General features: G+C 38.6%; 1 protein-coding gene across 3 annotated transcripts in view; it reads left to right on the forward strand.

Moving 5' to 3' along the window:
* The window catches only part of MTM1 (myotubularin 1), a 193,562-nt gene that overhangs the window by 124,693 nt on the left and 52,978 nt on the right, over positions 1-15,891 (forward strand). For all 3 annotated transcript variants that reach the window (XM_066249555.1, XM_066249556.1, XM_066249554.1), the window contains exons 7-8: positions 2,604-2,687; positions 4,934-5,083. In XM_066249555.1, the coding sequence (XP_066105652.1) occupies positions 2,604-2,687; positions 4,934-5,083 (234 nt within the window). The remainder of the gene's footprint in view (positions 1-2,603; positions 2,688-4,933; positions 5,084-15,891) is intronic.

Genomic DNA, 15,891 nt, shown 5'->3' on the forward strand with positions numbered 1-15,891 from the left:
GATTAGTTTTTACCCCAAACCTCTTACCACTTAAATACAGAAAACTGTTGCTGCTAAATAATGGTTTCCTAGAAATCCTCTGTAATGTAGGGAAGGGAATGCTGGCATTCAAAGTTGTAGGCTGACAGCAGAGGAAGATATGTGGGAAGGTGGATACGTGGAGGAAAAGTGCCCAGACTCAGTAACCCCAAAGAAAGTATTTGTTCAGGGGCTGTATAAGGTTTCACATTTTCATTCAGTCAACAAATATGTATTCCAAATACTATGGACCAGACACTACCAGTTACTAGGAATACAGGATGTCAACATAACAAGTGTCTACCTTCATGTAGCATGTTCTGAGGGAAGGGAAGAGTAGAGGTCCAACAGTAAAGAAATAAGTAAATATGTAATATATCAAATGGTCATAAGTGATAAGGAGAAATAACATGAGAAAGAGAATAGGGGATGCAGTTGTAGAGGTAGCATGTTGTTTTTCTACAGCATGTCAGAGCAAGTATAATTGATTAAGGTTGCATTTGAGCATATTTTTGAAAAAGTAAGGAAGAGGAGCTTAACTGGCAGTGGTGCAATGGTGAAGCATTGACCTAGGAAAGGGTTAGTCAACCTTTTTATACCCACCGCCCACTTTTGTATCTCTGTTAGTAGTAATATCTTCTAACCGCCCACCAGTTCCACAGTAATGGTGATTTATAAAGTAAGGAAGTAACTTTACTTTATAAAATTTATAAAGCAGAATTACAGCAAGTTAAAGCATATAATAATAATTACTTACCAAGTACTTGATGTCGGATTTTCGCTAAGTTTGGCAGAATAAATCTTTATAAAACAATTTACTATAGTCAAGTCAATCTTTTTATTTATACTTTGGTTGCTCTGCTACCGCCCACCATGAAAGCTGGAACACCCACTAGTGGGCGGTAGGGACCAGGTTGACTACTACTGACCTAGGATGCTGAGGTCCCTGGTTCAAAGCCCTGAGGTCACCAATTTGAGCACAGGCTCATCAGCTTGAGCACAGGGTTGCTGGCTTGAGCATGGGTTCACTGATAGATCCTAAGGTCCCTGGCTTGAACAAGGGGTCATTGGCTTGGCTTGAGCCCCCCACCCTTGTCTAGTCACCTATGAGAAACAATCAATGAACAACTAAAATGAAGCAACTACGATTGATGCTTCTCATCTCTCCCTCCTTTTGTCTCTCCCTCCTTTTGTCTCTCCATTCTTCTCTCTCTCTCTCTCAAATTGATAATAAAAAAGTACAAGAGGGAACCCATGAAGGTAATAGATTTCAGTCAGCTGGAACAGCAGATGCAAAGACCTGGAGGTTGATATGTGCTTGGTGCTTTTCAGGAGCAGCCCTGGAGGCCAGTGTGGCTAGACTGGAGTGAGCAGGGGGGAGAGCAGATACATGGCCAGATCACTTTAACTCCAAGTGAGACTGAAGCCAACTATTACTCTGACTTTAGAGGTAAAGAGAAAAGCAAGGGATCAGTTAGGAGTTTATTATAACAACCCAAGTGGGTGATGGTGGCAGTGAAGTGATGAAGCTAACACCAAGATTTTTTTAGCTCAATCAACAGAAGGTGGGGCATCCACTTGCTGAAATGAGGAGGCTGTGAGAAGAATAGAATTGGATAGGAGTCAGTGATTTGTCTTTGGATATGTTAACCAAAGTCCTCCAGATGCTTCTTAGGCAGTCTAGGATTGTGGAGTGGCCACTTGGATAGTTGAGTCTGGGGATCAGAGTGAGGGCTGGACAGCAATAGATATTTAGGAGTCACTAGGGTATGGATAGTATTTGAAGCCATGAAACTCATCAATATGGCCTCCTCAAGAGTGAGCATAAATAGAAAAGAGGTGAAAGAGCTAAATTCTGCCTTTTCACAGATATCAGGGCTTTGAGTCAAAATTCACAGAAAGTTGATTAAGAATTTTCCTAATGTCCTGTCTTTTCTAAAATTGATAAACATGTTATTGTACCCTTTCGATCCGGTTGCACTGTTTAATAATCATTCATGAATTTCCTCTTAGTTTTTTTAGTGGCTTTTACCTGATCAATTGTAATGTGGTTTAAAATTGATAGGCATTTTTTTATCTGGAAATCTGATTTTGTGGAATATCATTTAAAAAAATAATTAAAAGAGTTGACTGTAGCCCCAGAAAATTGAGGTCTCAAAAGTAATTACTGAAGATAAAAGGTAGTATAAGTCTATTCTGATTTTTTTTTTTACTATAATTACTTTGTTGAAAGTCTCAGGTTTGGCTGTGATTTCATGGTATGCAAATCTGGTGAAAAATCAAAGGATGTAGTATTAATAGACTGTTTCTTTTTTTAAGACTTTATTCATTTTAGTGAGGAGAAAGAAAGAGAATGAGAGAGAGAGAGAGAGAGAGATAAAGAGGAGAGAGAGAGAGAAGGGAGTAAGATGGTGGGAGGAATAGGAAGCATCAACTCCCATATGTGCCTTGACAGTTAAGCCCAGGGTTTCGAACTAGCGACCTCAGCTTTCCAGGTCGACACTTTATCTACTGCGCCACCACAGGACAGGTGCCTATTTGTTTCTTGACACTGAACTTTAAATTCTTTTTGTTTGCCGTTCTAGCCAATATTTGCATTTTTAAATGAAGAAAAGTTTAACGTAGATGGATGGATGGTTTATAATCCAATTGAAGAATACAGAAGGCAGGTAAGCTAATAGGTACTGTGGCATATAATGAATCTGAAACATGCATGGTGACCATATGTCACCAATTGGATCAATAACATCCTTGCTAAATATGTTTTTAATGGCAGTGGTATAATATAGCTTATACTGTGTATTTATTCCATAGCCATATTCAAGCTGCATTGAAGTCTGGCTGGTTAAGTTAAGGGGTCTTCAAACTTTTTATAAAAACCGCCCACTTTTGCAGTGCTGGTCAACCTGGTCCCTACCGCGCAACCAAACAGCGCTGCGATTGGCCCACTATGAAAGCTGGACCGCCCACTAGTGGGCGGTGGGGACCAGGTTGACCAGCACTGCAAAAGTGGGCGGTTTTTATAAAAAGTTTGACGACCCCTGCTAGGAATTGATGTTGCTATATAATTATATATTTGTGAGCCTAACTAGTACTGGCAGTTAGATTTCTATTGCATGCATTCTGGTTTACAGATTTAAATGAATTTGAACTGTTTTCTGTATAATGTCTTTTCCAAGAAAGCTTCGATGAATGTATATTAGAATTACCCTTGCTTCTATGTTATGTAAACATTACCTACATGCATCTCTATTTGTTGTAATAAAGACAAAAGGCTTGGAATAATGTTGGTTCTTCAGAGACAAAGGTGTGCTTGTGGAGAAAAAGATACTGTGCATGTTATATAACAAGAGCCACAATTTGACCTCTGGTATAACTAAATTTATAGGACAGCTAGAAGTTTTATGATGAAATTTTTCTTAAAATAATTGAGAATTTTTAAAAATGACCTTTGAGGATCAAATCAAGCCTAGTTGCATTATATGAAAATGCAGTAAATGTACAATAATATCTCAGAACCCTAGACTTAAGAAGAATCTTCTAACTACCACCTCCACTATTAAAGACCTGGGTTGATTTCCATTTAGTCTTGATCAGTAGTGTGTGTATTCATAAGCAGATTTGACGTTCAGGAATGGAGGTGTGGGAGTTTATCTCTAGAACACATATATATTATATAAGGTAGTATACACTATTGCTTTTTAGATAAAAGCTTTAGGCTATTGTTTTCAAAGTCTGTGTATGCTTCTCATTTTAGTGGCCTTTGTTCTGGGTCAGTTATTGAGGCAGAAGAAGGACCATTAAAATATTTTGCATATTCTGGAGATCTCTGTAGCATTATGTATTAAAGTATGTATACTTTGTTTTTAGAGTGTTATTGACAATATTAAGATGTATCTTTTTAGGTCAAAGCTTCTAGCTTGAAACAAAACAGTTCCTGTTTTTAAGATTGCATGCATATATGAACTGTTGAAGGTATTTTATTCTAGACTGCCATTACATTCCATCTTTTTTTCTTATAACTTTCTGATGGGACTTAATCCTCTCTAATTGGATTCAGCATCAGACTCATCTGTTTGGTCCATGGTCTATAGGGCCAGACTAAAAAAAGGTACCATGTCTGTCCCCAAAGCAAGCACCCACATAGCTTCCTTCTGTGTGTGTGTATATATATGTGTATTTGTGAGTATGGGGAGAGAATATTCCACCACCTCTGGCTCTTATCCACACTAGATAAAATGTTGTGGGTAAACAATAGCATGGCAGATGTCTTCTATGTCTCCCTGTCACATTAGCAATCTTCTTAGACTGCAAATGACTGTATTTTTCACATAACCTACAGGGCAATCACCAATCCCAAACAAGTTTATTGAAAAAACTCTTAGGAGGTGGCGAAATGAGCCTCCCCAAGAGGGGATTTTCTTTACTTCCCTCTATGACTTTCTTCATACACTTAGCCTCTTTCTACTGTGGAGTAGACTTAAGCATTTCCTCTGTTTTGAATAGGGAGAGGCAGCTGCCTGATCTCTCTTCTATCCTGAATTAGAAACTTAGTAAAACTACATGATATATTTTCTCTAGAGTAGGAGAGTACGCAAGAGGGGGAATGAGCTGGGGTTTAACTTCATGTACTAGTAGTAAAGAGTAGTTTGACATGAAATAAAGGAAGATCTCAAATTTAAGAGAATCTTTATTTACCAATGACAGTTTAGGATTATGGAAACCACCAATGTTTTGTCTTGTGTTCTTATGTTGTTTGGATTATGATTTGGCGCCCTTGTCGTAAATCAGTAGGCCATCACTACACCGTAGTCAAAGAGGCATGTACAAATTCTGCTAAAAGAGAGGAGACCCGAGGCCAGTACAGAGAAGAAGTCATGCAATACTGACTTGGATTTCCTTTTTCTTTCTGCAGGGCTTGCCCAATCACCACTGGAGAATAACTTTTATTAATAAGTGCTATGAACTGTGTGACACTTACCCTGCTCTCTTGGTAGTTCCATTTCGTGCCACAGATGAAGACCTCAAGAGAGTTGCAACTTTCAGATCCCGAAATCGAATTCCAGTGAGTACTATAATTAATGTTTTTTGTTTTGTTTTTGTTTTTGTTTTCAAAGAGTACCTGTTATTCCATAAGAATGGCAGCCAAGTAATTCAGAGGCACACTCAGGTTTTAATCCAACAAATAATTATCAAGTGCCTTCTGAGTGCAGGTTTTTATGTATATGCACCTTTATTAGGATTACCTTACCCTCTTCACATTTGCAAGCTGCCTTAATACCATTAGCAAACTGGAACCAAGTGCAGATTATTCCAGACAGTATAATTATGGTACCATTGGGACTGATTCACAGAGTTTCCTTTGCTTCTTAAATATTTATGTATAATTCATACTATCTGCTCTGTGTACATAAATTTTACTGACTAAAAATTTAGAGAATTTTTCCCCTGCTATTAATTTTCAGGGCATGTCACAATAAGTACACTGTTTTGTTTTGGTATGAAAACAAGGGTTGAAGATACTAAGATTTAATGTCACCTTGCCTTTAAATTCCAAGTCTAGATATTTTTAGCCTTAAAAGGATATTCATGTGAATGCTTTCTTACACTTGTCAACATAATATGAATTGTAAATTTTAAAATTCACTTGGTTCTCTAATTATGAGTATCTGTTCATATCTTCATGATATGTATTATACTTGAAAGTATGTTCTTGAGTTCATTTTGTTAGAACATGGTGCTAAGGAAGTTCGAATTGCAAGGTCACTCTTCTTGTGATCTATTTGGACATACTTTTCTGTAATATAGTCATAGATTCCACATCTGTCCTGGCCATCTGTCTCAGTAATAAATTCCTTGTCCACAGGAGAACTGGATTAGGGTAGCGTGAATCACTTTTGTTCTCTCCTTCACTCAACTAATGTTTACTGAACATCTACTATGTCAAAAGTGTGTGTGTGTGTGTGTGTGTGTGTGTGTGTGTTAGGATTTGGAGTAAGAGAGGAAATGAAACAACTGTGCCTAGTCCATTATACTCAGGCTGCCATGTTAATCCAGTACTTTCTACTATTGAGTGAATGAGAGCCCTCTGTAGAGCAAATAGAATGCTTAACTTTTTACTCATTGAGCCATTTTATGAATCCTTCTTACTTTGTGATGGCTACCAATTTGCATTTATTCTTCCTAACAAAACTGAGGCTAAGCTATCCATTACCTCTATATCTTTCTAGAATTGTTGTGCTTAATAATATCTAACAATAGATAATGTACTCTTTCTGATATAACTTCTAACCTTCTTTTAATGTGAAGTCAGTATTTTATATTTAGTTTTTTAAGCCCATATAAAAATGCAAAAATAATTTATGAGAAATCAGTCTTCTTATTTTGTGTGTAAATAAGAAGCAAACTTATGAAATATAATTGATTAATGTAATAATCCATATGCCTTAATGTTCCCATTAATGGATACATATTCCTTTGTTCTCAAACAGGTTTGTCTTAATGTTATGGAAGTCTTTAACATATAAGTAGTACATATTTTACTTTAGACATTTTAGAAAATTAAAGAGTCAGGCACCTTATGAGAAACACAGTTAATATGTTGGTGTATATCCTTTCAGACTACCTTCTATGTATCATATTTTTATTAGAAAACAATTAAATTATTCTATAATTTGTGTCTCAGTTTGCTCCACACTTACAAACATCTAGTCATAGTCCAGCATGTAGCTGTACCACAATGTATTTAATCAGTTTTCTATTGTGAAGCATCAAGGTTCCATTTATTAATCTTTTGCTAATATAAACAGTGCTGTGATAACCACCTTTTGGTGGCCAAGTCTTTGTGTACATCCTTAATTATTTATGGGTATTAGATACTTACTTTAATAAGAATAACCTAATATGGTACCATATACTTTAAAAGTATTCATAGCAGTTAATATTGCAAAATTAGCATTATTTGTACCTCATCAGCTATACAGCAGGCATCCATTTTAAAGTTAGTTGAGATCATAAAATACAAAGAAAGAGGTGAAACACTCATAAAAGTAGCATTTCTTGACCTGGCCTGTGGTGGCGCAGTGGATAGAGTTGACCTGGAATGCTGAGGTATCCAGTTTAAAATCCTGGGCTTGCGCAGTCAAGGCACATATGGGAGTTGATGCTTCCTATTCCTCCTTCTCTCTCTCCCCTCCCTCTAAAATGAATAAAGTCTTAAAAAATTTAAAAATAATAATAATTTTTTTTAAAAAAGAAAAGAGCGTATCTTTTTTTTTTTTACTTTTTATTTTTTATAAATTTTTATTAATGGTAATGGGATGACATTAATAAATCAGGGTACATATATTCAAAGAAAACATGTCTAGGTTATTTTGTCATTAAATTATGTTGCGTACCCCTCGCCCAAAGTCAGATTGTCCTCCGCCACCCTCTATCTAGTTCTCTGTGCCCCTCCCCCTCCCCCTAACTCTCTCCCTCCCTCCCTCCCATGTCCTCCCTCCCCCCACCCCTGGTAACCACCACATTCTTGTCCATGTCTCTTAGTCTCATTTTTATGTTCCACCAATGTATGGAATCATGTAGTTCTTGTTTTTTTCTGATTTACTTATTTCACTCCTTATAATGTTATCAAGATCCCACCATTTTGCTGTAAATGATCTGATGTCATCATTTCTTATGGCTGAGTAGTATTCCATAGTGTATATGTGCCACATCTTCTTTATCCAGTCTTCTATTGAAGGGCTTTACGGTTGTTTCCATGTCTTGGCCACTGTGAACAGTGCTGCAATGAACATGGGGCTACATGTGTCTTCACGTATCAATGTTTCTGAGGTTTTGGGGTATATACCCAGTAGAGGGATTGCTGGGTCATAAAGTAGTTCTATTTGCAGTTTTTTGAGGAACCACCATACTTTCCTCCATAATGGTTGTACTACTTTACAGTCCCACCAACAGTGAATGAGGGTTCCTTTTTCTCCACAGCCTCTCCAACATTTGCTATTACCCGTCTTGTTGATAATAGCTAATCTAATAGGGGTGAGGTGGTATCTCATTGTAGTTTTGATTTGCATTTCTCTAATAACTAATGAAGCTGAGCATCTTTTCATATATCTGTTGGCCATTTGTATCTCTTCCTGGGAGAAGTGTCTGTTCATGTCCTCTTCCCATTTTTTTATGGGATTGTTTGTTTGTTTGTTGTTGAGTTTTATGAGTTTTTTGTAAATTTTGGAAATTAGGCCCTTATCTGAGCTGTTGTTTGTAAATATCATTTCCCATTTAGTTGGCTGTCTGTTTATTTTGATATCAGTTTCTCTTGCTGAGCAAAAACTTTTAATTCTGATGTAGTCCCATTCATTTATCTTTGCCTTCACTTCTCTTGCCATTGGAGTCAAGTTCATAAAATGTTCTTTAAAACCCAGGTCCATGATTTTAGTACCTATGTCTTCTTCTATGTACTTTATTGTTTCAGGTCTTATATTTAGGTCTTTGATCCATTTTGAATTAATTTTAGTACACGGGGACAGGCTGTAGTCGAGTTTCATTCTTTTGCATGTGGCTTTCCAGTTTTCCCAACACCATTTGTTGAAGAGGCTTTCTTTTCTCCATTGTGTGTTGTTGGCCCCTTTATCAAAGATTATTTGACCATATATATGTGGTTTTATTTCTGGGCTTTCTATTCTGTTCCATTGGTCTGAGTGTCTATTTTTCTGCCAATACCATGCTGTTTTGATTATCATGGCCCTATAATATAGCTTAAAGTCAGGTATTGTAATGCCCCCAGCTTCATTCTTTTTCCTTAGGATTGTTTTGACTATTCGGGGTTTTTTATAGTTCCATATAAATCTGATGATTTTTTGTTCCATTTCTTTAAAAAATCTCATAGGGATTTTGATGGGAATTGCATTAAATTTGTATATTGCTTTGGGTAATATGGCCATTTTGATTATATTTATTCTTCCTATCCAAGAACAAGGAATATTTTTCCATCTCATTGTATCTTTTTCGATTTCCCTTAACAATGCTTTGTAATTTTCATTATATAGGTCCTTTACATTCTTTGTTATGTTTATTCCTAGGTATTTTATTTTTTTTGTTGCAATCGTGAAGGGGATTATTTTTTTGAGTTCGTTTTCTTTTTTTGTTTGTTTTTTTTTTTGCATTTTCTTTTCTGAAGCTGGAAACAGGGAGAGAGAGTCAGACAGACTCCCGCATGCGCCCGACCGGGATCCACCCGGCACGCCCACCGTGGGGATCGATGCTCTGCCCACCAGGGGGCGATGCTCGGCCCATCCTGGGCGTCGCCATGCTGCGACCAGAGCCACTCTAGCGCCTGGGGCAGAGGCCACAGAGCCATCCCCAGCGCCCGGGCCATCTTTGCTCCAGTGGAGCCTTAGCTGCGGGAGGGGAAGAGAGAGACAGAGAGGAAGGTGCGGCGGAGGGGTGGAGAAGCAAATGAGCGCTTCTCCTATGTGCCCTGGCCGGGAATCGTACCCGGGTCCTCCGCACGCTAGGCCGACGCTCTACCACTGAGCCAACCGGCCAGGGCTTGAGTTCGTTTTCTAATATTTCATTGTTGGCATATAGAAAGGCTATGGACTTTTGTATGTTAATTTTGTATCCTGCGACCTTACTGTATTGGTTTATTGTTTCTAATAATCTTTTTGTAAAGTCCTTCGGGTTTTTGATGTATAGGATCATATCATCAGCAAAAAGTGATAGCTTTACTTGTTCTTTTCCGATATGGATGCCTTTTATTTCTTTGTCTTGTCTGATTGCTCTGGCCAGAACTTCTAGCACCACGTTGAATAAGAGTGGAGAGAGTGGACAACCCTGTCTTGTTCCTGATTTAAGGTAGAAAGTCCTCAGTTTTATGCCATTTAATATGATGTTGGCTGATGGTTTATCATATATGGCCTTTATCATGTTGAGATATTTTCCTTCTATACCCATTTTGTTGAGAGTCTTAAACATAAAATTGTGTTGTATTTTATCAAAAGCCTTTTCTGCATCTATTGATAAGATCATGTGGTTTTTGTTCTTTGTTTTGTTGATATGGTGTATTATGTTAACCGTTTTGCGTATGTTGAACCATCCTTGAGATTCTGGGATGAATCCCACTTGATCATGATGTATTATTTTTTTAATATGTTGTTGTATTCGGTTTGCCAGTATTTTGTTTAGTATTTTAGCATCTGTATTCATTAGAGATATTGGTCTGTAGTTTTCTTTCTTTGTGCCATCCTTGCCAGGTTTTGGTATGAGGGTTATGTTGGCCTCATAAAATGTGTTTGGAAGTATTGCTTCTTCTTCAATTTTTTGGAAGACTTTGAGTAGAATAGGAACCAAGTCTTCTTTGAATGTTTGATAGAATTCACTAGTATAACCGTCTGGGCCTGGACTTTTATTTTTGGGGAGGTTTTTAATAGTTTTTTCTATTTCCTCCCTGCTGATTGGTCTGTTTAGGCTTTCTGCTTCTTCATGACTCAGTCTAGGAAGGTTGTATTCTTCTAGGAATTTATCCATTTCTTCTAGATTGTTGTATTTGGTGGCATATAATTTTTCATAGTATTCTACAATAATTCTTTGTATATCTATGATGTCTGTGGTGATTTCTCCTCTTTCATTTTGGATTTTATTTATTTGAGTCCTGTGCCTTTTTTCCTTGGTGAGTCTTGCCAAAGGTTTGTCAATTTTGTTGATCTTTTCAAAGAACCAGCTCCTTGTTTTATTGATTTTTTCTATAGTTTTTCTGTTCTCTATTTCATTTATTTCTGCTCTGATTTTTATTATCTCCTTTCTTCGGCTGGTTTTGGGTTGTCTTTGTTCTTCTTTTTCTAGTTCCTTAAGGTGTGAAGTTAAGTGGTTTACTTCGGCTCTCTCTTGTTTGTTCATATAGGCCTGAAGTGATATGAGCTTTCCTCTTATTACTGCTTTTGCTGCATCCCAGAGATTCTGATATGTCGTATTTTCATTTTCATTTGTCTGTATATATTTTTTGATCTCTGCGCTTATTTCTTCTTTGACCCATTCATTTTTTAGAAGTATGTTGTTTAGTTTCCACATTTTTGTGGGTTTTCCCCCCTCTTTTTTGCAGTTGAATTCTAGTTTCAAGGCTTTATGATCAGAAAATATGCTTGGTACAATTTCAATTTTTCTAAATTTGCTGATATTGTCTTTGTGGCCCAACATATGGTCAATTCTTGAGAATGTTCCATGTACACTAGAGAAAAATGTATACTCTGTCGCTTTGGGATGAAGTGTCCTGTAGATGTCTATCATATCCAGGTGTTCTAGTATTTCGTTTAAGGCCACTATATCTTTATTGATTCTCTGTTTGGATGACCGATCTAGAGCCGTCAGCGGTGTATTGAGGTCTCCAAGTATGATTGTATTTTTGTTAGTTTTTGTTTTAAGGTCAATAAGTAGCTGTCTTATATATTTTGGTGCTCCTTGGTTTGGTGCATATATATTAAGGATTGTTATGTCTTCTTGATTCAACTTCCCCTTAATCATTATGAAATGACCATTTTTGTCTCTGAGTACTTTTTCTGTCTTGTAGTCAGCATTATTAGATATGAGTATTGCTACGCCTGCTTTTTTTTGGGTGTTGTTTGCTTGGAGTATTGTTTTCCAGCCTTTCACTTTGAATTTGTTTTTATCCTTGTTGCTTAGATGTGTTTCTTGTAGGCAGCATGTAGTTGGATTTTCTTTTTTAATCCATTCTGCTACTCTGTGTCTTTTTATTGGTAAGTTTAATCCATTTACATTTAGTGTAATTATTGACACTTGTGGATTCCCTACTGCCATTTTATAAATTGCTTTCTGTTAGTTTTGTATCTAGTTTGATTCTTCTCTTTTGTTTTTCTATCATTTGTTTTTGTTTGTTTGTGTTCCATACTTCTTTCCTCTGTTGCTACCTTTTTTAAGTCAAGTTTTTTTTTTTTGTGGTGGTTTTTTCAAGGGTGGTTACCATTAAGTAATGAAAAGGGTACCTACCATATTCATTGTAGTACCCTATCTTATAAGTATTTCTGCACTTCATCATCCTTTGCTACTGTTAATCTCCATCCTCTCCCCCCTTTTTTTCCTTTGTTGTCACAGTTTAAGTTTGGTTTTATTGTGTTCTTGGTGGAGCTGTTACTTGTGGTGTTGTTTTCTTTTGTTCTTTGAATCTGGTTGGAAAACCCCCCTTAGTATTTCCTGGAGTGGGGGCTTTCTGTTGATAAATTCTCTCATCTTTTCTGTATTTGTGAATGTTTTTATATCTCCTTCATACTTGAAGGATAGCTTTGATGGGTATAGTATTCTTGGCTGAAAGTTCCTCTCTTTCAGGGCTTTAAATATTGGGGTCCACTCTCTTCTAGCTTGTAGAGTTTCTGCTGAGAAATCTGATGATAATCTAATAGGCCTTCCTTTATATGTTGTACTCTTCTTTTCCCTGGCTGCCTTGAGAAGTTTTTCTTTGTCATTGGTTTGTGTCATTTTTATTATGATGTGCCTTGGAGTGGGTTTGTTGGGGTTAAGAAAACTCGGTGTTCTGTTTGCTTCTTGAATTTGAGGCTTTAGTTCTTTCCACAGGCTTGGGAAGTTCTCGTCTATTATTTGTTTGAGTATATTCTCCATTCCATTTTCTTTCTCTTCTCCCTCTGATATACCTATTATTCTTATGTTATTCTTTCTGATGGAGTCAGATAATTCCTGTAGGGCTTTCTCATTTTTTATTATTTTTGAGTCTCTTTCTTCTTCTCTCTGTTGTGCCTCAAGTTGTTTGTCTTCTATTTCACTAATCCTATCCTCAATCTGAGCGGTTCTGTTAGCTAAGCTTGTTACCTCGTTTTTCAGCTCGTGAATTGAGTTTTTCATTTCTGTTTGATTTGTTTTAATAGTTTCAATCTCCTTGGTAATATATTCTTTGTGTTCATTGAGTTGTTTTCTGATCTCCCTATATTGCCTTTCTGTGTTTTCGTATATATCTCTGAGTATTTTTAAGATTTCTATTTTAAATTCTCTGTCATTTAGCTCCAAGGCTTCCAATATGTTAAGTCTTTTCTCCATAGATTTTTCCACATCTATTTGTGTTACCTCTCTTTCTTTTGTATCCATAATATTCAATTTCCTCTTTCTTATTGGCATCTGAGGGTGGTCTTGTTGATAGCACTAATTAGAATTAATAAAGAGTAAAAAGTAAAAAAAAACAAAAAGGTAAAACACCACACAAAAGAAACCAGTAATAATTTATTTCCCCCTTTTTTTCTTTCTTCTCTTTCCCTCCTCTCCCCTCCTCAGGGAAATATCGTGCCTATAATGGAGGGCCTGATTTGGGGTGAAGAGTTCAAGGGGCAAAAAAAGGGAGTAGGGACCTACTAAATGCAAAAAAAAAAAAAAAAAAAGGAAGAAAATTTTAGACAAGCATAAGATGATTTGCTTGTAAGTGATGGTCAACTAAGAGATATAATGAGAGGGATAAGAGGGAACCAGAAAAAAGGACCAAAAAAGGAATAATAAAGAAGAAAAAAATAAAAATAATAAGTAAAAATCTGTTGTATTAAGTGGAGCGAAGACAAAATACAATGGAGACCTTGGGTTGGGAGGACCCAAAATGCCACAAAAATAAACAAACAAGAAAAAAACAAAAACAAAAGCAAAAAAGAAAAATAAAGCCAAAAAAAGCCTTGAGTCCCAAATTAACTAATTTGTTCGTGATTGAGGATTAAATGGGAGGAAAGTAAAATGAAAAAAGAAAAAACGAATAGAAAGGAAAAAATATGAAAAAGAGAAAAACGAAGGAAGTAATAAAAAAGGAAGAGAAAAAAACAAAATAAAGCAAATCAAAAAAAAAACAAAAGAGGAGAGAGTGAGAGTTAAGTGTTTTGGAGTATAACCTTAAAGGAGGGTGAGGATGAAGAAGAGAAATAAAATGTAACAGTTATGGGTAGTGTAGTTCAACAAAAGGGAAGCATAAGATGGGCAGAGAATAGAAGGACCGAGGTGGAGGAAATAAAGGCAATAAGATAGAAGAAACAAACAACAACAACAAAAAAAGTTAGTGGAACAAGTTGTAAAGTCTGTGGATTTTTCTTGATTTTGAGAGGTTAACTTCTTCCTTTTTCTTTTCTCTCCCTCTTCCTGGTCGGTGACTCTGTACCCCAGGCTCTGCCCCTGTGTCACACTTAGGTAGGGATTTGCAGTTGATGGGATTCTATGGCATTGTCATATAATTGGCTTTAGTCTTGCTGGTAGTCAAGGCTTGTTGGCGTTTGCAGGGTCCAACGATGAGAGAGTTTGCTTTCCTGGATTCTCTCTCCTAGTCCCCCCTTCCTGAATTAGCAGCCTGGTGATCCAGCTATAAGGCTGCAACTGCTTCTGCCTGGGGAGTAAGAGGCTCAAAGAGCTGGGAAATCCCCACTCTATCCCCACTCAGTGCAAGGCTTTGGGAAAGGCTCTGGCAGTCAGGGCCTCCAGTGTAATCAGGCGGGGGTGGGAGTCAATTGTTGTCAAGGTGACTGTTCAGCGCCTAGCATTCAGTTGGACCTCTCAACCCAGGCTTTCCACACTTTGTAGCCTGTTTTGGCTGGGAAGAAGAGGCACTAGTCTCTGCTTGCGACTAGTGTAGTATAGATCTTATTATCTGCCAAGTCCCTCTTGTTAGTGTTTATCCCTGAATATGGAGGCTCTACCAATCAGAAGTTGCCCCCACCCCTTTAGCGAGAGGCACTAAAAAATATCACGCCTCTTGTCTTGGGTCGCTGAACTGAGAGAGATCTTATCAATTAGAACCGAGGGTGCACAGATTTCATGGGTTAAGCTAATTTCAGTGATTGGGTCGCAGCTGTGCTCCCGAAGGTATTTTAGGCTGCCTGCGTGCGCCCCTCCCCCAATGCTTGATTGTTAGCTTGAATGGCTGGGTGAGGTGCCCCGCCCACGGAGAGAATCTCCCAAGTAGAAGACCACCCTGGTGCCTCTCCCGCTCGCCCTGCCGCTGGCGGCTGAATCGCACCAGGTGCAGGATAATGGGGCACCCTGGGTGTGTGGGCCAGTAAGGCGCTCTGGGCGTGTGGAATGCCCAGGGCACGCACGTGAATGGGGTGCTCCGGGCACCGGTGGCTGGCAACTCTCACTCGCAGTGCGCCGGCCGCTGGGAACGTTAGCGGTGCTCGCTCTGCAACCGGACCGGGCCCGCGCCGGCGGCTGCTCGCTGCTCCCAAGTGTGGGTGGTGCTCGCTCTGCAACCGTACTGGGTGCTTGCCCGCGGCTACTCGCGGCTCCCGAGTGTGGGCGGTGCTCGCTCTGCAACCGGACCGGACACGCCGGTGGCTGCTTGCGCTCCGGAGTGTGGGCGGTGCTCGCTCTGCAACCGTATGGAGCGCGCGCCAGCGGCTGCTCGCAGCTCCCAAGTGTGGGCTGACTCACCACAGGCGCACTCCCTCGTGGCTTGAATGAACGTCGCTGCAGTAGCTTCCTCCACACCCTGTCTCTCAGATTCAAGTGAAAACAGTCCTTTCGCTTCCAGTTTGTGTGGAACTCCGGAATGCTCCGAGGATAAATTTTTCTGTTTCTAGTTGATAAATTTGTTGTGATTTAGGGGAGATCTGTTGGACGCGCTGCTCATGGCGCCATTTCCGTGACGGCACTCTGCCAGCACTTCTTTAGTCCGAGTAGCGTATCTTAACATGGCATGGTGATTGTAGTCTTAAATCTCCCAAACAGAGAAAAGAGGAGCGGAAGAAAGGAGGGCACTGGTGGTGTAGGGCAGTTTCTTACATATAACCTCATTTAAAGTTAAAATCTGATGAGGGTTACCTGACCAGATGGTGGCACAGTGGATAGAGTGTCGGACTGGGATGTGGAGGACCCAGGTTCAAAACTCTGAGG

This window comes from Saccopteryx bilineata, chromosome X (assembly GCF_036850765.1).
Source record: "Saccopteryx bilineata isolate mSacBil1 chromosome X, mSacBil1_pri_phased_curated, whole genome shotgun sequence".
Lineage (NCBI taxonomy): Eukaryota > Metazoa > Chordata > Mammalia > Chiroptera > Emballonuridae > Saccopteryx > Saccopteryx bilineata.